Source organism: Solanum verrucosum, unplaced genomic scaffold (assembly GCF_900185275.1).
Source record: "Solanum verrucosum unplaced genomic scaffold, falcon-dt-bn FXZP01000060.1, whole genome shotgun sequence".
NCBI classification, from domain to species: Eukaryota; Viridiplantae; Streptophyta; class Magnoliopsida; order Solanales; family Solanaceae; genus Solanum; species Solanum verrucosum.
In genome coordinates this window covers 3,401,019-3,426,229 of record NW_026020129.1, presented here as the reverse complement: position 1 = coordinate 3,426,229, position 25,211 = coordinate 3,401,019, and the positions used below count along the sequence as shown (strand labels likewise).

At 35.8% G+C, this 25,211-nt stretch overlaps 1 protein-coding gene across 1 annotated transcript; it reads left to right on the top strand.

The window, feature by feature from the left end:
* Nucleotides 1-815: 815 nt before the first annotated feature.
* On the top strand, nucleotides 816-13,296 carry LOC125826361 (formin-like protein 14). Its single transcript, XM_049505666.1, has 17 exons — nucleotides 816-953; nucleotides 1,057-1,760; nucleotides 1,843-2,064; nucleotides 2,162-4,023; nucleotides 4,319-4,442; nucleotides 5,449-5,520; nucleotides 7,151-7,249; nucleotides 7,924-7,965; nucleotides 8,058-8,138; nucleotides 8,226-8,276; nucleotides 8,356-8,437; nucleotides 8,534-8,628; nucleotides 11,257-11,328; nucleotides 11,420-11,536; nucleotides 12,199-12,267; nucleotides 12,367-12,433; nucleotides 12,803-13,296. The coding sequence occupies exons 1-17, from the start codon at nucleotides 881-883 to the stop codon at nucleotides 13,000-13,002; spliced, it is 4,032 nt and encodes a 1,343-aa protein (XP_049361623.1). The 5' UTR covers nucleotides 816-880; the 3' UTR covers nucleotides 13,003-13,296.
* The last annotated feature ends 11,915 nt before the right edge of the window (nucleotides 13,297-25,211 follow it).

Here is a 25,211-nt window from a genome sequence, read left to right as displayed (position 1 = left end):
CATTGAAGCCCGACTAAATTCGGATCCGAATCGAAAAGTCCCACGGGGTAAAGCGCTCCCTAACAATGAAACTCGAATCGAGACCTCTTGATTATGGATAAATGATACTTACCACTCCATCACAACCTTTATTGGTGTATTTAATATTTTTATTATTGTTCAAGTTATTAGTGATCAATCAAATGCAACATTATTCATTAATCGTCATTGAATATTTCACACTATAATCTTATCCCTAATTATGAATAGAAAGAAAAGATTATTTTCGAAAAATACTCCGGTTGTTGAGTTTTTGAAAAAGAAAATAGAACACAAGTAAAAGTTATCCATACAAGTATTGGGTTGGTTCTGTAATTTCAAAAATTGAAAACAACCATATGTTAAAATAAAAAAAATCAGCCCCCTTTTTTTCCGTTCCCAAAATTTTGAACTCCAAAGAGTTCAAATCCGATATCAGAAAAAAAAATTCATACTAAAATCGGAAAGCGCAGGTGAAAACTTTACTGGCAACACTGTCGGTTCTTCACCTCACATCTCGAATCCTTCTTCAACGGCTTCTGTCGGTTTGCTTCAGTTCAAAGATTTCCTTTTTTGGTGTTTTGTGCATATATTTCTATGTGAGTTTTGTGTGTTATCTTTCAGTCTTGTTGTTGTTTATTTGGTGTTAAGTTCCAATTTTTTCGCCTGAAATATAGTTCAATCCCTTTTTAGCTTTCTGGGTATTCTGAATTTGAGATTAATTTTGAGTTCTTCTTCTGAATTTCTTGAATTTGTACGAGCTGATTCTTTGACCCTTTTATATTGGGACACTAAATGAATGAAAATGGGTTTGAATTTCTTTGATGTCAGGTAAATTTAGGTGATATATTGGCTCAGTATTATGTCGCTGTTAAGTAGATTTTTCTATAGAAGGCCCCCAGATGGGTTGCTGGAACTTGATGATAGAGTATATGGTAAAGGAACCAGCTTTGACTTTATAATATGTTTTTTTATTGAACATTGGAAGTGCATTGTAGTTTTCTCAACATCTTTTTATCTTGTGTTGAATATCTGCAGTTTTTGATTCTTGTTTTTCGACTGAAGTACTGCCTGAGGGAATTTATCAGCTTTACTTGCACGAAATCATAAATGAACTACATGAGGAATTTCCAGATTCCTCCTTTCTTGCTTTCAATTTCAGAGAAGGCGAGAAAAGGAGCCAGTTTGCGGAGATTTTATGCGAGTATGATGTAACTGTAATGGATTACCCAAGGCAATATGAAGGCTGTCCTGTACTGCCATTGTCTTTGATACACCATTTTCTATGTATCTGTGAGAGTTGGCTTTCTCTTCAAAATCATAACAATGTAATTTTGTTACACTGCGAGAGAGGTGGTTGGCCCCTTCTAGCCTTCATTTTGGCCAGTTTCTTGGTTTTCAGAAAGTTACAAAGTGGAGAGAGAAAAACTCTCGAGATGGTTTATCGTGAGGCACCTAAAGGCTTATCGCAATTGTTGTCACCTTTGAACCCATTCCCTTCTCAGCTTCGTTACCTGCAATATATATCAAGAAGAAATATATCTCCCGAGTGGCCTCCTCCTGAACAAGCTCTTTCTTTGGATTGCCTCATTCTTCGTTCCATTCCAAGATTTGACAATCAAAAAGGGTGTAGGCCAATTGTGCGCATTTTTGGAAGGAACCTTCTCAGCAAGGATGGATTGTCAACTCATATGTTGTACTCCATGCCGAAGAAAGGTAGAAGCCTTCGACATTATCGCCAGGTGAAAAATTGCTATCACTGCATCTTGTTTATTGTCTTCTTCAATTCTGCTGTGTGGCAATATGATTGATATCGTTTTGCAGAAGGACAGTGATGTCATCAAGATTGATATTCAGTGTTTGGTGCAAGGAGATGTAGTTTTGGAGTGTGTCCACTTAGACCTGGATCCTGAAAGGGAAGTCATGATGTTCCGTATTGTGTTTAACACCGCTTTTATTCGGTCTAACATTTTGATGTTAAACTGCGATAACCTGGATATTCTATGGGATTCAAAGGCACGCTATCCAAAAGGTTTTCGAGCTGAGGTGAATACTTTCTTACAAACTGTCTGATTAGTGTTGTTTTATTAGATCACCTTAGCTCGTCATATTTCTCCTCTAACTTATACTTCCTGCTTTGCAGGTTTTATTTGGTGATGTTGAGAGCATATCTCCACTAAAAGCTCCCACTGCAGCTCTAAATGGTGAGGAGACTGGTGGACTTCCTATTGAAGCCTTTTCAAGGGTACAAGAACTTTTTAGTGGTGCTGATTGGGTTGATACTGGTGATGATGCTGCGTTGTGGTTGTTTAAACAGCTATCGGTGCTGAATGATATGAAAGATTTGTCAATTTTGCAAAGTAGGATGAGTGGGTATTCGTCCCCATTTGATTCTGAAGAAGAAAATAATGCATCGAGCATTGCTGACAGTTTGGATTTTCTGGACTCAGAGAAAGCTAGTAGTCTTACTTATGCTAATACAACAGATGTCAATTTTTTAGATGAACAGGATTCAGCTTCTGATGGAACTTCTGATCCCAAGATTTCTGAGGGTCAAATGAAGCTTTCAAAGTCAGATATTGGTCCTGTTCAGCCTCTTTCTGAAAGTAACTGTCAATTGGATACTGCCATTGCTCCTGAACATTTAAAGGGAGTTCGAGTTTGCGATACAAGGACTTCCTCTTCTTCTCTGCTACCTTCACCACCTCCGTCACCTGCCCCTGTGATTTCTAGTATAAAAGTCACTCAATCATCAGCTCCATCTCCCCCTTCACCACCCTCTCTGTTTGGTTCTCCTAGCAAGGAGGTCTCATTACCTCCTCCGCCTCCTCCACCACCACCACCTCCTCCTATAATTGGTGGCCCTTCTTCTGTCCCACGTACTCCTCCACTTCCACCACTTGCAAGTTCTAATAGATCACCTCCACCTCCACCTCCACCTCCACCACCACCACCACCACCACCACCGCCTTCAATTGGTAGCCATAGAGAACATTCACCGCCAAGACAACCTACTTCTTCAGCTTCCCCTGATAGCTTTTCTAGAGGACCTCCGCCACCTCCACCACCTCCACCTCTTCCTAATAAGAGCTTTTTATGCTCTTCTGCTCCTCCACATCCACCTCCTGTCCCTACGTTTTCTACTTCTAGAAGTGCCTTGCCTCCACCTCCACCACCTCCTCCTCCTCGGGGGCCATCTAGCTGTAATTTATCAGCTCCTCCTCCACCTCCTCCCCCTCCCCCTCCCCCTTTCATGTCATCTAAGTGTTCACCCTTGCCTTGTGTAACTCCCCTGCCTCCCCCACCTCCCCCACCTCCCCCGCCTACCCCTTCAGCCCTTTTCAAAGGCCCTCCACCTCCCGCACCACCTCCACCTCCGTCCTCTACTTCAAATAGGCAAACTCCGTTGGCACCTCCACCGCCACCGCCTCCACCTCCACCTCCATCCTCTACGTCAAAAAGGCCAACTTTGCTGGCACCTCCACCGCCACCACCTCCACCTCCATCCTCTACGTCAAATAGGCCAACTCCGTTGGCACCTCCACCGCCACCGCCTCCACCTCCATCTTCTTCATCAAATAGGCCAACTCCGTTGGCACCGCCACCACCACCACCTCCACCGTCAAGCAATTCTACAAGGCCACCTGCACCTCCTCCACCTCCTCCACCTCCTTTGGGAGTTCCTAGGCAAGGTTCCACTCCACCAGCACCTCCACCAGCACCAAAGGCTCCTAATGCTCCACCACCCCCTAGGCGGGGTTTGACACCCACTCCACCTCCCCCGCCTGGTGGAAAGGGCCTTAATGTGCCAGCGCCACCACCTCCATCTACTGGACGTGTAAGAGCCTCTGTAGGTTCAACTGCTCTAGGGAAAGGGCGAGGTACAGGAGGTACTTCAATTCCTCCTAAAAAAGCTTCATTGAAGCCCTTACATTGGTCAAAAGTTACACGGGCTATGCAAGGGAGTTTATGGGCTGATACGCAAAACAAGGAAAATACTTCCAGGTATGAATATTCTATTTTTGGGGATGAAAAATTATAATGAGAACTTTCTGTGTCATTTCAAGTTAATATTCAGAGCTAAGTTGTTTGCTATTTCTTGTGTCTCGTGAAACCCCTTTACAGGTTGTCATAAGCACTATCATTCTCATGGTTTCAACTTCTAATGCTTAATAGATTGCAGATATACTAGTTCTGAGCACTTTGAGCTTAACCTAGTTTGTGTTGGGTTCTGCAATTTTTGTTTGTTATCTGTCTGTTATGGGTAGTTCTGATAAGATTTTATTAATGTACATGACAGAGCACCTGAAATTGATATTACGGAGCTTGAAAATTTGTTTTCAGTGGCTTCAGCTACTGATGGCACTAGCAAAGGTGGAGGCCGACGTGGTTCAAAAATCAACAAACCAGAAAAAGTGCAATTGGCAAGTTATATATGCTTTATCTTGTTTCCAGTCTCTACAACTGTTATTCTCCAGTAGGCATTATCTAGCAAGTCTTTCATGTAGTAAAGTGAGTGTTGTAGGATGAATGTATCTCCTTCCTTTACTAGTTTAACAAAACAATTAATATTAGATAGGTTTTAAAGAGGGCTTTTTGTGGTAACTTGTGGCTAACAAGGTGGAAGAAAAGAAGTGGACAGAAAGGCTTAAATGGGTTTAACATAGGTGACGTTTTGAAACAAGCATGCCCATATAGAGAAGAACTTGTGTTTTTTCAACCTGGATGTGGGTGATTACATAAACTTTCGGTGGAAAAGTCCTACTTTCTCCATCCTGTGTATAACACCATTTCTGTTTCATGTAAGTTAAGATAATTATCTTTGACTGGAGGGATATCCTAGGGTAAGATCCTTCATCTCCAACCATAAGGTTGGGGGTTTGATTAACCAAGGGATAAAGGGGGAAACCACTCTTGGGCCTCCTAGGCAGAGGGTTTAGTGGATGGGGTCAATCATATAAAAAAAATAATGGTTGCCTTTGAAAAATTCTTAAAGGTTGTGTTAATACTTTGAGATGTAAATTCATGTAACAGAGTAATTTTATTAGGCTGCGATACATGTCTAGATCTAATGAAAGAGTTGCGGAGGCTGTGCTCATGATGGGCACTGTGTCCCATGGGGATGGCCATTGACCACGAATGAATTGCAGTTCACTTGCTTCTAAATTTATCTGTTAGTGCTAAATTGGGAAAGATATAGAACACTCCTACAGAAAGAAACTATTAGTTTTCAAAGCTTTCACTATATACCATGAGATCACTATGGAATAGTTGGTGAACAGTCTATTGGTGTTGGCTTCTTTTTCTTCCTGAGGCATTGGAGGCATATTTTACAGAACTCCCATTATTTATAGTGAAAGACTGGAAGTGTTACATTTTGGTCTAACTGTTAAAAGATCGGGATGATTTCTTAACATATGCTTTTGCCAGATTGATTTGCGCAGGGCATACAACTGTGAAATCATGCTTACAAAAATCAAGATTCCCCTGCCTGATATGCTTGTGAGTTCTTTTTGTGTCTTCTTGTTTCTACTATCAGCTTCAATACTTTTATCTATTGCACTAATTTATGTCTTCTAGCCAACAGGTGGCTCTTTTGATAATAGCCTTTTATTGTTTATCAGCTGAAACTATTAGATTATGTGATCTTTACTTGGGCTTTAGGACAATCAGAGATTTTAGAAATTGAGCTGCTTATAATTTAAAAAGTAACACAAACTAAACAGCCATTAAAATTAACAACTTCCGACATGTTTATCAATTGAAATCAAGTAACAAATAACATATACAATTGAATGCATATGTTGTATGACTTTATTTTCAAAAAGATTACAATTTGTATTATAGGTTTTTCAATCCCTTTGTACATTTGCTAAAACTATAGAAGTATGTATCTGATGAATCAAATAGATATGCAAAATTATTGAATCAGCTTAATGAGTTTGACTAAAAGTCAATTCTCAACAAAAAAAAAGAAGGAAAAGATTGTTGTATCTTGTATGTATTGAACTCTACATGCTTTAATCTTTTTACTTGATCAAAAAGATTATATTATGTATTGAACTCTAAATTGAAGTATCTTCATTTCTGCTTAATAAAAGTACAATATATGGATTAACTATCTATATTATTTCTCAACAAAGGAATGAAGAACGTATAGATCGGTTAACTACACATAACATTTAGGTCATACTCAGAGGAGTTTGGTAGTTTGACTATCTTTATGATAGCCGTTAACCTATCACAGTTCTCCTTGTAATTCAGTTTCGAGTTAGTTATGCTTTTCTCATATTTGTGGAGTTTAATGAGAACTTTAGAGTGTGGCCAAGGGGTTTTCTAGTAGCGACCAAAACAAAGACTAGGTGGTTTTCCTCATCTGATTCCATTTTGGAGGGCATAGTTCCCCGTACCTATGTTGGTAGGAGGTGTCAAGTACCCTATAAATTAGTCAAGATACGTGCACAAGTAGGATCGCACACTATCGTTATTTGAAATATTTTTTAGCCGGAGTTCAATGAAATGAATAAGGAGACCTTTCTTTTGTACAAGGAGAAAATGAGCTTTGTATGGAAGTAGAAGTTCTTGTAAAAAGAGCTAGCTGTAGAACTATTAATCCAAAAGACATTTTTATTCTTTATATTTTTGATAATTTTATTGAGTTGAAAAGATCTTGTAATTTCACCGAACTTGAAGAGATCAAAATTAAGTTCTTATGGATATTTTTCTGTTGAAATTCAAAGGAATCATGATACAAATTGTATAAAATATTCTATCCTTTGGCTTTGTGGTCAAAATCATGTTTCATAATGCACAGTATCAATATGCTGATTCATGCATGTGTTCAATAAGTGTAATGACTAATGAGCATTTCTTTAGGATGCTCATGCATGGTTTTTTTGGAAGTTCTTTTTTCTTTATTTTGAGTTTTATGGAGGTACATTGAAATGAATGAAATATTTGCCATGGATTTCTTTTTACTAATATTATAACAATAGTTGCACCTCAGTTCCAAACAAGTTGGGGTCCGCTATATGAATACTCGCGGCCAGTATTATGCAAATAAAATTTCTTTTTACAAAGGAAAATTTACCCTGGATTTCTTACAAATTATATTTGTATGCATGTCTTACAGAATGCTATTTTGGCTTTGGATTCATCAGCTCTGGACATTGATCAGGTTGAAAATCTGATAAAATTTTGCCCAACAAAAGAAGAAATGGAAACACTGAGGGTATAATCTCTTTCTCATCCTACAGTGCTTGCCTATCATGGCAAAGTTTAAGTTACAATAATATTCTTATAATGTGTGTCTAATTTATTTTGAGTTCACAAGTAATATTAGAGATGTGTTCTGAAGTTTGCTTCGATTCTTCTTTTAACTTTTCTTGTTTAGAGAAAATACTCCATATTGAAGTTTTTTGCCAATAGTATTTGGAAACAAGAGTCAAAACCTTCACATTTTGCAATTGTATTTAACGTTAGAATACTAGTTAAGTGAGTCATAGGAACAGCAGTAGCCTATAATTTTGTTGATGTGCCATTTGTTGTAAGTAGCTGTGCAGATTGATGCCCATAATTCGATGACCCATTTGGCTGTTTCATGCTTGTACAGTATGTACTTGCATCTATGCTGTGCGTGCATGCTCATGTGTCTGTTTCAATATCTAATCATGCAGATACCTATTTCTGACAACTTCCTTTCCTGGTGGGTGTGGATGTGTATAAACATAGGCATATATCATAGTCTTTTGTGTATGTAGATCCATACTTGTTTCTGCTTGATTTCCCCCTTTCTTTGTGAACTTAGTTGTGCTAGTTTCTTGACAGTCTATACTTGCCATTTGAAATTTAATTGTTATTTTTGATTTCACAATTTGATCTTACTGGTTATGTTCTATTTTCCAGAACTATAATGGGGACAAGGGGATGCTTGGAAAGTGTGAGCAGGTCTTCTCCAATTTGACCATATATGTGGGGAAGTACAAATTTCTATCCTTTAAGTTATAAGTAATTAACCGGATTAGTAATACCTGTTTCAGTTTTTCCTGGAGCTGATGAAGGTCCCACGAGTTGAGTCCAAGTTACGAGTGTTTTCATTTACTATCACTTTCTCTAATCAGGTATTTGCTCTTGTACTTGTTAGTGATCTAATGTCTATGGATTCTGCCATTAATTTTCTGTTGACTATAATATGTTGACTTGTTCAGGTGAAAGACTTGAGAAGTAACCTGAGTACAATTAATGATGCTACTAGAGAGGTATTTTTAATACCTTATGAAGTTTGATTTGGCACATTCCGATTTAACTAGATTCTAACTGTATTTCCTGGTCGAGTAGGTGAAAGAATCTGCCAAATTACGTCAGATAATGCAGACCATTCTAACATTGGGAAATGCACTGAATCAGGGTACAGCACGAGGTACAGTTTTCTAAGATCTAAATCTCTACAAGAAAACAATCAGTTGTTGGGTGGAGGCACTGTGACTAACATCTTTGTTTCGTAATTACATTGCAGGATCTGCTGTAGGGTTCAAGTTGGACAGTCTTCTTAAGCTTTCTGACACTCGTGCTAGAAACAACAAAATGACCTTGATGCATTATCTGTGCAAGGTAGAATTACTGCATTATGATGCCTTTCTGTTTTTACCTTTATGTACTAGTTTTGATCAATTAGCTCTGAATTGGGAAGAATCGAAGGTGACTTAAGCGTAAGTTGAATCAGATTAGTTTTGGTTCAGTGATGATTGTTGAGTAGCTCATGATTGGATTGAAAAAGTGCCAAGTTTATTTGAGGTCTATGTCATAACCCATCTAAAACTGCCACAGTTCCGCTCATGATACAAGGGCCATAAGGTAGCCATGAAGGGGGCTACTTTAGAGGAGGCGAGCGCTTTCAAGGTTTCAACACTCAAAGTCAAATGATTCTTTGTTTAAGTTTTAATAAGAAAGTTAAAGAAATTGGGGAATCGTTCCATGTTAGGCATGGCTGGTAGGCGTGGTAGTTTTGGCACAAGAGGATGCTACGAAGATGAAGCATGCATGAGGCATGGTGAAGAAGCACTAGTGGGAGCCATAGTGTACAAGCACGGTTCACAAGCATAAGTGTGGCATGATGCGCAACAAAGCCATGGACCAGGCTAACAGAGAGGAGGCAAGGAATTTCAAGGTTTTGAAATTCAAGGTCAACGATTCGTTGTCTTAGTAGTAACGGAAAGGAAATTAGGAACCATTTCATGGAGGCATGGCTGGTATGGGTGATAGTGTTAGCACAAGAGTATGGTCTGATGATGTAGCATGCACAAGGCGTGGTGAAGCACAAGTGGGAGCCATAGTGCACAAGCAAGGCTCACCACATAAGTATGGCATGGTTCTACACAAAATCAAGGAAGATGCGTGAGGTTTTAGAATGCTTGGTAGTACACTTGGTAGTTCGGGAATTACTAGAACTATTGGTGGGTTGATTGATCCATATCATTTACAAAGGAGAGATTACTCCAGCAAAAGAGGTTAAGCATAGCTAAATGCCACACCTGCATCTAATTCATACTTTGTCTAAGTGTAGTGCCTATCATTGGGGATTGTTGGCTAAGTGCTGCACTTGACGCTAGTACGACAGTAGGTCGGTGATAGCTAGATCCAGTATCAACTCCAATACTCTAAAATGAAATAGATGATCAAACATGAAATTAGGCATACAAGACTATCTAAATAGAAATTAAAAATTTCAAGCTTAGTATCTTGCCAAATGAAACAATTGGAAATAAAATACACACAAAAAATCTATTAAATCGCCCAAAGGAAAGTCCAAATGTGTATAGGTGCTTCTGTTGAGCACTCAAGCAAGAAGGCGGCGTCAAGGCGGTGTAGCAGATTTTCGAGAGAAGGATTTATTCATTATTAAGGAGACCAAATTGCAATAAGAGAACTCGAGGAGAGGAAAGTCAGCTCTTAAAGATTATTATAAAAAAAAAAAAAGGCTCTTAAAGATGAAAATCTGAAAACTAAACCATCTTATATCGTTCACTTTATTTTCAACATTTTTCCAGTTGCATTGTTCTTTATTTTGTTCTACTTCTCTCTTCTCTTATATTGAAGTGCCTAAGGTTCATTTTCTTAAATTGTATCTCCAAATCCATCCCTGTTCATTATTTCGGGGCGTCAAGTATTTATGAGCCTATCAGCTGTGAAGTACGCTCAAGTGGGAATAGGCTAAAAGGAAGGTTATATGATGTTTATATCTTATAATTATCGCTCCCACTGGTCGACTGGTGCAAATAGATTGACTGCCGGAAATGTTCAAGTTATTTCATCTGCACAGGCTTATACAAGAGTGCGAGAGATATTACCGGATACTCCGTAAGTTATAAACCACTTCAAATTTTTGTTTTAGAGAAGAGATAGAGGTATCCTCGCTCACAGATTTGAATTGAAAAAGCAAGCCCAGATTCTTTTTAGCTAGACTCTATAGTCTGGTCCCTGTCTTTGTTAAGGTTTGATTGTTATCTAAGTTTCATTTTGGCCGCCTAAGGATAAATTTGCTAAAGTCCTTTTATTTGGACAAATTTTTGATCAATGAGAAGATAGCCTTCCATATATTTCGATATGGATTCCTAAGGTACTGAGAAAGGTGGGTTTTTTCCACTTGGTTAGCAACAAGAGGGGTGATCTTGATGGGTGATAATAGAATGAAGAGGAGAATTACTTATGTTGGGTGGTGTTTTATGTGTAAGGCATCGGGTGAAGACGCGAATCGTCTTCTAGATTGTGCGACAACTTCTCAGTTATGGTGGGAAATGTGGTGTTCGTTTGGTACATTTGGGTGATGCCCGTCACTGTATAAGTAATGATGCTCAACCGAAATGGCGGAAGATGAAGGAGGAGACACAAGGCGTGGAAGGTATGCTCCACTTGCACTTATGTGGGTTTTGTGGAGAGTGAGAATTAGGAGAGTTTTTGAAAGGGTAGAGTGTAATTTGCACAGTTAAGGAATAACATCTTGTCCCTTATTGCTTTTTGGTGCACCCATGAGGTATTATAGAAGGTTGAGTGTCGTTTGTAGAGAACTATATGTTTTTGTATATATTTTCTACTTTCAGTATACTACATGTATGCCGTTCTTTTGCCCAACTATCAATAAACTATAGCTGGGTTGACCAGCCTTTAGTCTTTACTCTTCTGCATATATATGTTTGCACTTTCCAATGTGATGCCAAATATGTAAATTCGTTGTTTTGTCAGCTCCTTGCTGAGAAAATGCCAGAGTTGCTTGATTTTGACAAGGATCTTCTTCACTTGGAAGCTGCTTCTAAGGTACCCTTGCTATTTATTATGGTCTTCATTTGGAGTACTACTGGTATAATGGTGAACTGAAATGTTTGTTTACGTCATATTATTTGGTTAGATTCAACTGAAGTCTTTGGCTGAAGAAATGCAAGCAGTGAGTAAAGGTCTTGAGAAAGTTGAACAAGAACTTACTGCATCCGACAATGATGGTACAATATCTTCGGGATTTCAGAAGGTGAGAAAAGAGAACGGTAACATGTGAATTATTCCTACTTACCAAATGAGTTAGCTCATTGCTTGTACTTCCAAGATAATGTTTCTTTTTAGTTTTAAATTTTGAAGGTCATATGATAATGTACTTTAATACAACAGAGTGTATAACTAGCATTAGTTATACAGAGTTTAGAAAAGAGTACCAAACAAGGTACTAGCAATACACAAGGCTAATGCATGCATTATTTTTCTTAATACACTCTACTAAACGATCCCTAAATGTATTATCAAATTCTTGAGATTTTCTTACGCCAAATATGAAATGAATGGCATTGTGCGGATTCCGCTTTCCCCAGGTTTCCTTCATTATACATTACAAGGATCCCTATTTACTATTAAAAAGCTTTATTCTAGATAGTTTGAGAAGACAAAGTAAGGAAGCAGTGTACCACTGTTTTAGAAGAGTGATAAGTGTCCCCAATGGATGACATTTGTGTTCTTCACAAAATCAAGTGAAAAAGGCTTGCGCTGGGAAGACTCCCAATTTGGTTTGTGTTGGACATGGTTTTAGAGTGGAGTCTGGTGATGCAGTCAAACTTGATTGCGATGTCTTCGATTTGGTGTACACATAATTTTGTTAAACATCTGAAATATGCGGTTAGTGACTTGAGCATTCCTTCTCAGGTGTTAAAGAATTTCCTTGATACTGCTGAGGCTGAAGTCAAGTCTCTCACTACTCTTTATATTGAAGTGGTGAGTTTCTTGCATCCATTATGTCATATCTTAAATCCTCCTGGATGTCTAAGCCATGCCAAGTTTGCTGATTGTTTTTTCTATCTTGTAAATCTGCAGGGAAGGAGTGCAGACTCCCTATCCCTATATTTTGGCGAGGATCCAGCTCGATGCCCCTTTGAGCAAGGTTAGAGATACATATGTTATAATTTTTCTTGCTGTATTATCACTTATCAGTCATCTGGTAAGATTTCTGGAAAAGAAAAAACTACAGTCATTGGTTGTTTAACAAACACTCTTGGTAATATAGCTATTCCCGGTAGCGTTTATCAGTGATACAATCTTTTTAGTTGTCTGTCTTTATGTGAAGATTATGGGATGCACCATTTATGGCCTTTGTAGCTGCTGTTGAGTGCATATTGCCATTGGCTAGATTTCTTGAATTGCATTTGTCCTTGAGATCTTGTTTTAACTGGTGTGAAAATTGCTTTAACAGATTTTAACTCACCAGCTCTTTAACCGGACATCTCTTCATTTCCTTACTTTCTGGATGCAGTGACACAGATTTTGGTGGTGTTCATGAAGATGTTTAAAAAATCACGTGATGAGAATGAACAAGCAGCTGACGCTGAAAAGAAGAAACTGGAGAAGGAAGCTTTGAAGGAACAAGTGGCTGCTAGTTCTTCTGGGAAGAAAGGAGTTGGTGATGCTGATAGAGTAAAACTGAATTTTTTAAATCAGTTACATGCTGTGTGATCAGTTCAAATTGACCGACGCTTATAGTACTCCATAAACTGCCAGAATCAGTCAAACTTTCTTGATGATAGCAGTTCTGCTTATATGCCACTGTACTTGGGTGTACGATCTAGGTTTTATAGTTTGTTATATCTGTACATAATTACCATAGTTAAATTGGCATTATTTTTTTGCCTTTTAGAATCGCGCACAATTGCCATTGTTACTACATTTTTGTATCTGAATGTGGTAAAAATTGAGACCTTAAGCATAGAAAGGGTTTCCAAGTTGTACATATTGAAGTTCCATATTGTACAAGAGAAATTCAAGATAAACTTATCTGGAGTGGCAGATTTGTGTACCTATGTAATTTTTTCTTAAATTGCAGATTCTATTTAATAGCAATAGAAGCTTTTACTCTTAATTATTATCTCCATGTTGGACACCTTTACTATGGACATCTATTGTTTGCTTCTTTTGTTCTATTTGGAAATGACAGACTATCCAATATGAACTTTTCCACATTATTTGCTTATGAATTGAATAAATGACTTAAGAGAGCACATTGAACTATAACCGTTTTGGAATATGGATCTTAACGCCATTCCTTGCTTATGAACCTCTTCATCCTTCATCAATTTGTCACGGTATGTCAAATTTCATGAAAATTTCCATGTTTAGCTTTTGCGCGCTATATTTGGTGTTTTTCCCATGTGCCACAAGATTCATTCAGAAAGTGATACTCAACCACTGTTAGCCAATAATTACAACATTAACAAGTATAATACAAATGGATCTTACATTCAATGGCCGGAAGCAGTATGGGAGACTCATGAACAAAGAAACAATTACAATTACATAATACTTTTAACTTATGCATAAACACATCCGGAATGAGAGACTTGAACCCTACAACTCGTCCAGATTAGGAATGTGAGCAATTTTATGCCAGTCTTCTCCTATTCCCTTCTCACACCGCTTTAACACTTCTGGACATTCAATAATTCTCAAACTTGAGATGCTGCAATCCCTCCGGTAAACATTTTAGCATCTTGCAGTACTGGAGAGATAACTGTGTGAGTGAAGTTAAACCTTTCACCCCTTCCTCTGGGAGACTCTCTAGTGCATAACAATATTCAATTTTCAGACGCTTCAAAGCATTGAGACTAGCCAGGCTGGTAGGCAGCTTTTTGAGATTGTCAAGGATTTGAGATTTGCAAAGCTTTTGAACATCTCTTCTGGGAGCGAAGTAGCTTTGTTACTGCATAAGTTTCCAATTTCTTGGCAGAAGAAAGGGTCGGAATAACAAACAGAGGGCAACAGTAAATTTCCATCTTCCAAGCACATGGAATTGGTCTTCACCTTCCATTCTCTGCAATCCTTTCAGATTACAAAGACCACCTATTTGAAGTTTTCTCAGAGATAGAAACCTTATTCTTGTGGGGAATCCAGAATCAACATCAATATCCACTTCTTCAACATACTCCGCACACCCCCAGTGTAATCTCCTACATTTGTTTCGCGGATATTGCTGCTTGATGCGCTTGCCGAAAACAGAGATGTAGCCAAATCATGCATCTTGAAATAAGTTTTACCAGATTTAACTTCAACCTCTTGGAAAAAAGACCTCGAGCATAATTCTTTCCATACTTCATTACCCACATCCTCTGGCTCTAATTTTCCTCTCAATAAAATTTCAGTTGATTTTTCTCTCTTCTTCAGTTAGCTTTCCCTCATAGAAACTTCTAGAATAGCTCCAGTTATGGAGATTTAACAAAGTAGTTCACCGATAACAGCAATTGTTAGGCTAGTGTTGGCAATTAGTTAGTCTTTTGAGTTCTCTACAAACGCTTCGTTACTAAGAGCTTTGCGATCAGATAGATAAATAAATTATTTTTCAAATTTCAATATTCAAATCTATTACAAATGAACTCAAATTTGAAATATAAGTTTCATGTATTGATTTGTCAAAATAACAAATAAAACAAACTCATTTAACTCCGTTTTAACTTTTTTATGTATGTCTGCGAGTAGGACTGCAGGAAAAAGAAAACATAAATTAATTTTTTTTCTTTCCAAAGTGATAATCAACATCATGTTAGCCAACATTATATATCCAATAAAACAGTAGAGTGAATGGATTTTACATTTACAAAGCACATAATTCAAACAGATGGTCCATTTGCAGATTAGGAATGTGAGCAATTTTGTGCCAGTCTTCTCCTATTCCCTTCTCACACCGCTTTGCCAGTGTTGGACATCTCCTAACTTTTAAACTTGTGAGGGCTGTTAGGTGCTGTATAAATTTTAGCATCTCACAGTCATAAACAAATAACTCTGTGAGTGAAGTCAAACCTTTCGTGCCTTCCTCTGGGAGACTCTCTAGTGCGCTACAGTTATGAATTTCCAGTCTCTTCAAAGCATTGAGACAAGCCAGGCTGCTAGGCAGCTCTTTGAGATTGTAAAAGAGACATTTTCAAGTATTTGAGATTTGCAAAGCTTTTGAAAATCTCTTCCGGGAGCGAAGTTGCTTCATTGTTATGGCTAATATGGAGGGAAGTAAGAGTCCTAAAATTATAAGAAGAAAGGGTTGTAGAAACAAACATATGGCAATAAAAAATCGTCATCTGTTCAAGCACAGGGAATTGTTCTTCTCCTTTCTTTTTCAGCAATCCTTTCAGATTATGAAATTCGCCTATAAAAAGTCTTCTAACCTTCTTCTTGTAGGGAATCCAGAATGAACATCAATATCCACTTCTTCAACATACTCTGCAGACTAACTCTAGACAAGGCAGCTCCCCAAAGAGTGGTAAGCATGAACAGTTTTCACAACCTTTAATTGTAATAGAGGCGACATTTCTCAAAACTGAGTGATTCATCCAACCTCTGAAGCCAATGATTTCAGATTGGGGTGTGGTTTGAGGGCTTCAAGCACTTTAACTTCTTCTGATTCATATCTATGCGGTCCTTTCCAACTCCAATTCATGATTAAAGAGTGCAGATTCCCCTTTGCAGATAAATTGGCTTCATTTGCATCCTTATCATTCTTCACTCTCTCAAGATGTGTGATAGAGATTTACGTCTCGTAGTTCACCAAGTTGACAACTTTTCTTCTGAATTCCTACCGCAAATCCACTTAGAGTCTTAAGTCATGTCAAAGATCCTTTTCTTTGGTGGCATAGAATTCAATTTATCGCAACCATGAAGTAAAAGATTTCGGAGACTACCTAGTTTACTTGTTTGTTTTGGCAAACAACAAAGTGAATCAAGAGTCTGCAGATTTTGAAGCTTGCATAACTGTTTTGGAAGACTACGAATGCTAGAATTTTCAGACAAGTCCAGGCATCTTAAATGTAATAGATCTCCAATGGAAGAGGGTAACTGCTCAAACTCTAAGTGACTTAGATTAAGCACCTTCAATGAGACAAACCTGGTGAAGAGAGAAGGAGAGCACCAATTGCCTTTATCAACCTCTTCTCATTAAAATCTTCCGAGACCTTCTAGACAAGGAAGCTCACCAAAGGGTGGTAAGAAGGAGCAATTTTCGCAACCATTAATTAGAATAGAGAAAATATAAGGGTTGAAAGGGAATTCTAGTACAAAGTTAAAGTTGAAAGTTTCTCCACTGATTAAGTTTTCATACAAGAATTCAATTATTCGAGCATGGGGCTTTTGTTTTGTTTTTCAATCCAATAACTAACTATTTGGTTTTGATTTCAAACATTCTTTTGGCGCACAAGGGCATCTCTTTTATTGTGGGGTAATCTTTCAGCTCTGGCTACAAGATTTTTCATTAAAAAAAAGGTACTCCCTCCGTCCCTATTTAGTTGTCCACTTTAGAAATGACACACATATTAAGGCAACAATAATTAGCATAGTGAAGTTACAATTTTGCCCTTATTAATTATGATTCCAAAATAAATTTATTCAAGATAACTAATCAATGTTGGGGGAAGTTTAAATTTTCAAGAAGTTTAAATGAGGGTATAATAGGAATTTTTTTTTTGTCCTTTCTTGATTTGTCAAAATGGACAAGTAAATAGGGACATCTAAAAGAGGAAATATGGACAAGTAAATAGGGACGGAGGGAGTATTTTTTTTAGGCATAATACATAAATATGTCCTTTTAACTTGGTGTCATTTTATATTTATGTTTTCCAACTTTGAGTGTGTACAAGTAGACACTTAAACTTATATAAAGTAACAAATAAACACGTGCGTCCTATGTGGCATCCTACATGAAAAATTTGCATCCTACATAGTGTCCTATATACATTATGTCACATAGGACTCATGTGTCTACTTGTTCAACTTTATACAAGTTTAGTGACTATTTTTGCACATCTAAAATTGAAAGACATAAATATAAAATGAAGTCAAGTTAAACGACATATTTATATATTATGCCGCTTTTATATCTTGTCAATCTCAAACTTTTATATATTGATTTGCGAAAATTATGGGGGCAATTATTGTTCTCGTCTCTTTTACTATATATTTTTTTGCAATAATACTTGACTAAAGAGTCTCTTTTTATCTTTTCCTTTTTTCCTCCTTTGTTTTGACTTTATGTACCCGTTCGGATTAACTTATTTTAAGTATTTTTAAATAAAAATAGCTTTCAAACACTTTTAAATTAGTTGAGTAAGATAAAAAAGTGTTTTTAAAAATTGTTTTTCCAAAGTAGCCTCAAACTCTCTTCTCTTTCTTTCCGTGACAACAAGTACTCACTTATAAAAACCTACCTATTTGAGACATGTAACCCTATATATATACTAGTTCTAAAACACGTGCAACCCGTGCTAATTAGTACAAATACTTTTTAAAATATAAGTGTGTGATGTGTAAAATATAAGCTCGAATCAATGAGTGGTGAGCATATTCAACTGAATATCATTGGAAGACACATCATACTAAAAAATTGTTATCAAGTGAATTTCAAAAGTAATACTCTAACGACTTCAAATATTCAATTCTTATAATATATCAAGTATTCAACTTGATAACAATTCTTTTTTTAATATGTCACAATACATAATGTAAATGTCGGCACTATGGTTGCAAAATATTTAATGTCTTGAGGTTTCAACTTTCTTTTTAAGGAACAGTAGCCTCCTCCTTTTAACAGACGCATACATATCAAGAAGTTGTTGTCGAAGGGGAGTAGTGTTTTGTAATAGTTGTAGAGAAATTCGATCAACATATGCCTTCCTTAGGATGATTAGTAAATCATTATCAATTTCATAGTGTACACCTACAAAAATATACACTATTTATTTGTTACAAACATAATCGTGTAAGTATATAAATGACATATGTAAATCATTATTACATGTATATGTACCTTTTGTCATCTTTGGCTCATTCAAAATTTTAATTTTTTCATCTGTAAATTTTGACAAAAAAAAGTTGTTAAGTTGTATACATATAATTGTAATATGAAATACAACACAATCATTTGTGAGATAGTAGCAGTATGATATTGTCATACTTCATAAAAAATACAACACTCTATTACATCAGGAAAAATAATAAAAATGTGAATATGCTGGAAGGAAAAGAAAACAATATAATTATTACTAATTCACTATTGAACCAAAAATTATATATTGCAAAAAATAAGTGCATATAAAAAATTAAAAAAGAAAAGAAAAAGATAACCTTGAATTTGTATATATACATACTTATTAGCCGACCTAAAACACAAATGAATTGCGTATATGAAAAATTGCATTATCAAATAAAAATTCAATGAAACAGAAGTATTCTCAATCGATAAATAAATAGAAAACAAAAGTATTACTCTATCTGTACATAAGTTTACCACCATTCATATAATTAAACATCAAATTAACAAATCAAGATTTTATAAAACAAAAGCATTTTCATCAAAAAAAAAGAAAGGAAAAGTATTACTCTACCATAGTTAAATTCAACTTCAACTGTTCATTAAATTAGATACACACTGAATATGGGATTAAGATATAAATAGGAGATATTAGGAGAGGTGAAAAGACTTCTAGCAACTAATTTGAAATATAATATTGTCACGACCCGATTTCTCAAGTCATGATGGCACCTACTATAACCCACTAGTAGGTAAGCCAACCCGTAACCCGGAACAACAAGTAATGGGTCTGAGGGTAGAAACTAAACAAGAGTAGACAAATAACAATATAAACAGGCGGAAGCAAACCAAAACCATATATACAAATAAAGATCCCTCCCAGAACCTGGAAGTCACTAGTACAGAGCTACTAACAAAATGAGTACAAGTCCCAAAAGTAGACAACAAAGACTGGACTGTCTCGAAAGGTAAAAGACAAGTCTATATATACAGATGGAGACTGAAATAGTACAAAACGTCGTGTGCTCACTCCCGTCTCCGGATCAGTCTGCTCCAAGCTCGATCAACGCTGGCTATTAGTGCCCGGACCTGCATCACGAAATAGATGCAGAGCGTAGCATGAGTACCAAAAAAACAGGTACCCAATAGGCATCATAGGCCGACTGAACTTGAAAAGTAAATGCAATATGAAAAGAAGGAATAATACAAAAGAGCGGAAATCTAAGTAACAATGGAATGCACACGAGTGTACAAAGAACTAACTAAAGTAATCTATAAGCTAACTACACCTAACTGGACCCCCATCAGCCCAGAAGGTACACTCGTGCGCAAATTAAATAAAAACCCGAACGGACCCCCATAAGCCCGACGAGTACACAGAATAACTATAACTAAAGAGAATTGCATAAAAGAACCCAAGAACGAAGAACATCAAACCAGAACCTCAACCCTAATTAGTAGAATCTGACAGTACGGAGGCCGGACCTCGAACCGGATGCTCACCAGAAGTACCCAAGTAACCAATCACAAGTATTAAGTATCTGATGCCGGAACTCTAACCGGATGCTCTATATGAGTATTTGGACAATAGAGGCCGGACCTTAAACCGGATGCTCTATATAAGTATCTGGACAATAGAGGCCGGACCTTAAACCGGATGCTCTATATAAGTATCTGGGCAATAGAGGCCGGACCTTAAACCGGATGCTCTATAAAGGTGCCAATGTAGCTGCTGAAAGAGTTCTAATCGATCCACACTCATAAATGTCCGTGGAACGTCATCCATACTTAGCCAATCAATGTAAGTCTTTGGAACCAAATCGAAAATCAAATTCAAACCGCGAAGTAGAACTAGTGTCACCGATGTAACTCGTGAAGCCGTAACATCGGGGAAAAATAAGGATAAGTAAAGTTGGAGAAAGAGTATCGCCTAACTAAGGCCCAAACTATCAGACTCAAGTCTGCTACACCAGTCTACAGGGATCTAAGTCGGCCGAGCGACGTCGGGGCAAAACTAAGGCCTATTGGATCCGAATAATGTATTTCTAAGGCAAGCCCTAGTCAAACCTAAACTAAGGCCCAACATTCTTCAAATAAACAATAATTAAGCATGCAAGCACTCCACATAGCGAGAATGGTCCATTGATAACACAAAGCATACTCACAGTTACCCGATAATTCCCGAAATAGGCCGAAAACATGATTTCTTAACACCTATGTAGGATTCAATAACTACCCAACCCAAATCCCAACTAATCAACATGCATTCACATTCTCGAGCTCAATCTAAGAGAGGGAAACCGTAGCCTACCTGTAGGCCGATCACACGCGCTCCAAAATCACTCCTTCGGAGCTTTCCCTTTATGAACGGTCTCGAAACGCTTCCCCGCTATCAAAAATAGAGTCACAACGTTAATACGGTCGTTTAGACACCAAAATCACAACAAACGGAGACGGGTCAATTTTGGAGTCAAAACGGGAATCGTGGGACCCGCGCAGGAAATTCCAAAATTAACCCCAAAAGTGGGTCCTAACCAGTTCCCCCAGCTCATGTCCCAAAATGGGACACCATTCGGGGCTCGGGAACAACACAATATCAACATGCAACTAAAACCCAAATTTTCTCAAAAATTAGAAATGGGACAGCAGTGTATTTACCAAAAACGAGCGGTCTACAGTAAAATATGACAACACCACAATGTTCTCCTCGAAAAACCACTCAAGATAGCCTCAAAAATCACCAAAATCGGATCTAAAATGGCTAAGAAAACAAGTCTCAAAAATTTCCAAAATCAAGCTCACAAAAAGAGGTCTGGCAGCAGGTATTTTTCGAAAATTACCTCAAACGGGGACTCCAAATCACTATCCGAGCTCACCAACACGTTGTCCTCGAAAAATCTCACAACTTTGCCTTTTGAATCACCCAAATCGGTTGAGAGATGAGGGTTTGAAGTTTTGGAATTTTTGCTGGTTTTTCTGTATTTATTGCAGAAAATCTGCAATTTCCCAAAAACTAAAAACTCCGACGGGGTGCTCCGAACTCGTTCGGAACCCCGTGCACGCAAACGAGATATGCAACCATACCAAATTCAACATTCCAGACTCAACGGCGTAGTCGAAATTTCCATCAGAGGTCATTTCGATAAAAAGTGGGTCCCACTTCCAAAAGCCATTTTAAGTCAAAACCCACAAAAGGGCTCGGAAAGATATCGAAAACCTCCAGACACAAAAGAAGGGTCAATCTAGACCAAACTCGACATTCCGGAGCTAACCATGCTGACAGAATTCTCATCCGAGCGCGTTTACTCAGAATGTTGACCAAAGTCAAACTTAGGCTTAAACTTAAAGTTAAAACGCCTAATTGCACTGACTCACACTGAAAACCTCGGGAGTCATGTCGACCATGCTACTAGCCTAAAATGACCCTTCTGGAGCTGATGGAATCGTCAGAATTGGATTCTGATGTCATCTTCTTGAACTTTTGATCGAAAATGATCGTTTAAGGTTCATAAGCTCCAAAACACAAAAACTCGCACCAAGACCAAACGAACGACCAGGTGACCGAACTGTCAGTCCCAGCAAGTCATTAATGACTTGGGGTCGTTATAGGAACGCTCTAAACGACACACAGAAGGCAAGACACAGAAATGACCAAGAGGGTCATTACAAATATTAAATGTAAAATTATGTTCTTTTGGATTCTTAAATATAGAACATAAATAAGAAAAATAAAAAGAAATCAAAAAGTAAAAAGTTTGTAACTAATTTGATATTATACTGTTTAATGAGGAATTATGTCTTCTTGATTTATTAACGTGAAGAGAATATGAGCAGATTTGGATGAGTAGTGCAAATGTGCAACTATTTAATATTTTAAATAATTAAATATATAATATCATAGGGGCAAATAGTAATCCAACTTTGAAGATAAGAACTTCCCACGTTCTTATCCATTTAGATTGGATTACATTCATATATTACTTTTTCTATTATTTTTTAAACTTTTTTTTATTAAATGTCTTTGCAAGAAAAAAGTTTTTATATATATAACACACCAACTTAGATTAATGATTAGTTATATAATTAATACATTAATCAACGTAAGAAGCTCAAAAGTTTTATCTGCACATTGATCAATGTAGAAAGCTCAAAAGTTTTATGAAGGTTGAAAAATGAGAATATAACTTCTTAATTAATTCCCAAACAAACTTTATAACTTATTGGAAGATGCACATTTATTATTATATTGTATTTATATTTGATATGATTGTTGTTTAGTATTTTAATTAATTAAATATTAAATATTTTATAATATTTTAATTTAATAAAAGGATAAAATGGTAATTCAATTTTTGCAATTTGAACCTTCCCACTTTTAATAATAATAATAATATATATATATATAGTTTCTGGAAACGCGCTATGCGCGTGTAACCCGTATTAAAAAAGAAGTGATGTGATGCCTCTCAATGGCCAAGAATCCTATTTATCTTTTGTGGTTTTTCTTTTGACATTTTTTCTAATTTTTTTCAATTATTTTATTTTATAACATCATCTTCTTAATTCATACCTCTTCAATTACATAAATTTAAATATTAATTAATTTAGTAATATAATAACTCCAAACCTTTCATATTCATAACCTTCAAATAATTTAATATTCAGATTTATAACTCCTTAAAATGACACTTATATAAACCTATTTGAGACATGTATAATAATTACCACAATAATATTGCAATAATAGGAATAATTGTATTAGTGTTGTAAAAAATTATTCAACTCTTGGTCTTTTTCTACATCTTCAACGTTGCTTACACGTATTCTTTTTTAAAAATTATTTCTTCGTCACTATTTGATAATCTCTATTAAATTATGTGTTTAATTTAATTTTATTTTTATTGTAAAGTAAAACCTCAACGGCATTGTCTCACTATAGCAACTTAATTCTCTCTTCTCGCAATGCATGCAATAAGAATGAAAGTTTAAATATAACTTTTTAATATTAATGAATTTTATGCGACACAAATATGGAGTAAATGAATACCAGTACGAGCATCGAATATCGAAAAAAGAAATCTCTAACTTTTGAATTTCATTTACAAATATATTCGAATATAATTCATGTACTTTTTTTCTCACCATTATTTAGCAACATATATTTTGATTTGTTTATTTTTTATTATAGAATCATTTATACAAAAAAAAAGACACGTGAGATTGTAACTTAACCGAAACTCTTCATATCAATTTTTATGTTTTCGTCTTTTTTATCAACAATTTCAAATTAAAAATGCAACATGAGATTTTTTTTTTTTTAGCAATTTTTCTGAATAGATAATATCAGAATCATCACTTAATTTGTATTTCTCTCTTTTATTGTATCATTTATTAATTATTTAAAAATATATTTAATATCTTTTTATACCTGTGCGAAGCACAAATAAGTACACTAGTTAGTATATATCAACAAAAATGTCGAGGTAGTTGGTGATACTTCAAGGAAAGTTGCGCACCTAATAATTTAAATATGAATTGTTTCCATTTTTTATTAATAAAAGATTTATCTTGGTAATTTGTATGCATATTAATGGAAACTGCTAGCCAGTTTCACATGTCCTTTCTTGTGGGGTTGGTTTGTCTTCATCTCCGTCAGAGGAAAGCTTAAAAACACACACATTTCCTTTCAACAAGGACAAAAGAATTACATTTTATTTTTTCGGACATGATTTTTTATATACTAATTTCTGGGTACGTGCTTAGCGCATGTATTCTATATTATTTGTATATCATATATTATATATTATATTAAAAGTGGGAAGATTTTATAGTCAAAGTTGGATTACGAATATGTCCACTAATTTTTTTAATTAAAAAAATACATTTTACTAATTTCTAAAATCAAATTAATAATGACAATTAAACTAGACCAAATACATGATTTGATGTTACAACTTATCATTATCACTTTTTAATGAGTTTTAATTGTTAACCCTTATAGATTAAAGCTCATGAAGTATTGAATAATTCTTTTATCTTTTAAGCAAATATTATGTTAAGAACATTTAAGTGAAAAATTATAAATATAAATTCTATAAACATAATAAATAAATAAAGTTAGAATAAAAAAAATAGAAGAGTGGTAGACGTAAAGCCATAGTAAATGAAAAGGCAAACCAATTGACTTCTCTCATTTCTATATTCATTTAAATTGATTATGGAATAATGACTCTTCTTTTCAGTTTTCAATTTCAATAAATTCTTAGCAGGTTCTTATGTTCTTCATTCTTCATCTATTAGTGAAAAATTAGGAGGAAACTTTATTAACAATTATTTGGTGCCGTTTTGTCAACACAACAATATTCATCTATAAAATTAGGTATTTATATTTTTCTTTTCTCTATTATATTTGCATTTTTTCACAACTTTTGAGGTATACCGTTTAGAATTTAACATAAAAGGTCAATCCATTGCAGTTTTGCGTTTTTCATCATATAATTCTTATGTATAAATTTTATATGGTAGTAGAGGTCAAACGTGCAACGCACGTTCTCATATCTTAATAAATACAAGACATTGTTGAATAAAATCAAAATTCACACTATCCAATTTTTACAAAATGCCATATATATAACTTATAATTAAGAAAAAAACTTGAAATTCCGACTTAAGCCATGATACACAAATCACTTTTATCTCAAAATTTAATTTATGGCTTGTTTACTTGTGCAAACAATAAAAACTTGAAATTCTTTAATAAACTGTCAAAATCATCTCCAACATGTTGATAAATCACAACATAAGTAATAATGTAATATAAATATTATATTGACGTTATTAAACTATGAGAAGATACAGTTAGCTATAAGACTAATTCTGAATC

What these genes read in the sequence shown, in the direction of transcription:
- LOC125826361 (XM_049505666.1), top strand. Translation starts at nt 881, where the DNA reads ATGTCGCTGTTAAGTAGATTTTTCTATAGAAGGCCCCCAGATGGGTTG. An exon ending in AACCAGAAAAAGTGCAATTG is followed by an intron (nt 4,443 to 5,448) that starts GCAAGTTATATA and finishes TGCTTTTGCCAG; the next exon opens with ATTGATTTGCGCAGGGCATA. An exon ending in AAGAAATGGAAACACTGAGG is followed by an intron (nt 7,250 to 7,923) that starts GTATAATCTCTT and finishes TCTATTTTCCAG; the next exon opens with AACTATAATGGGGACAAGGG.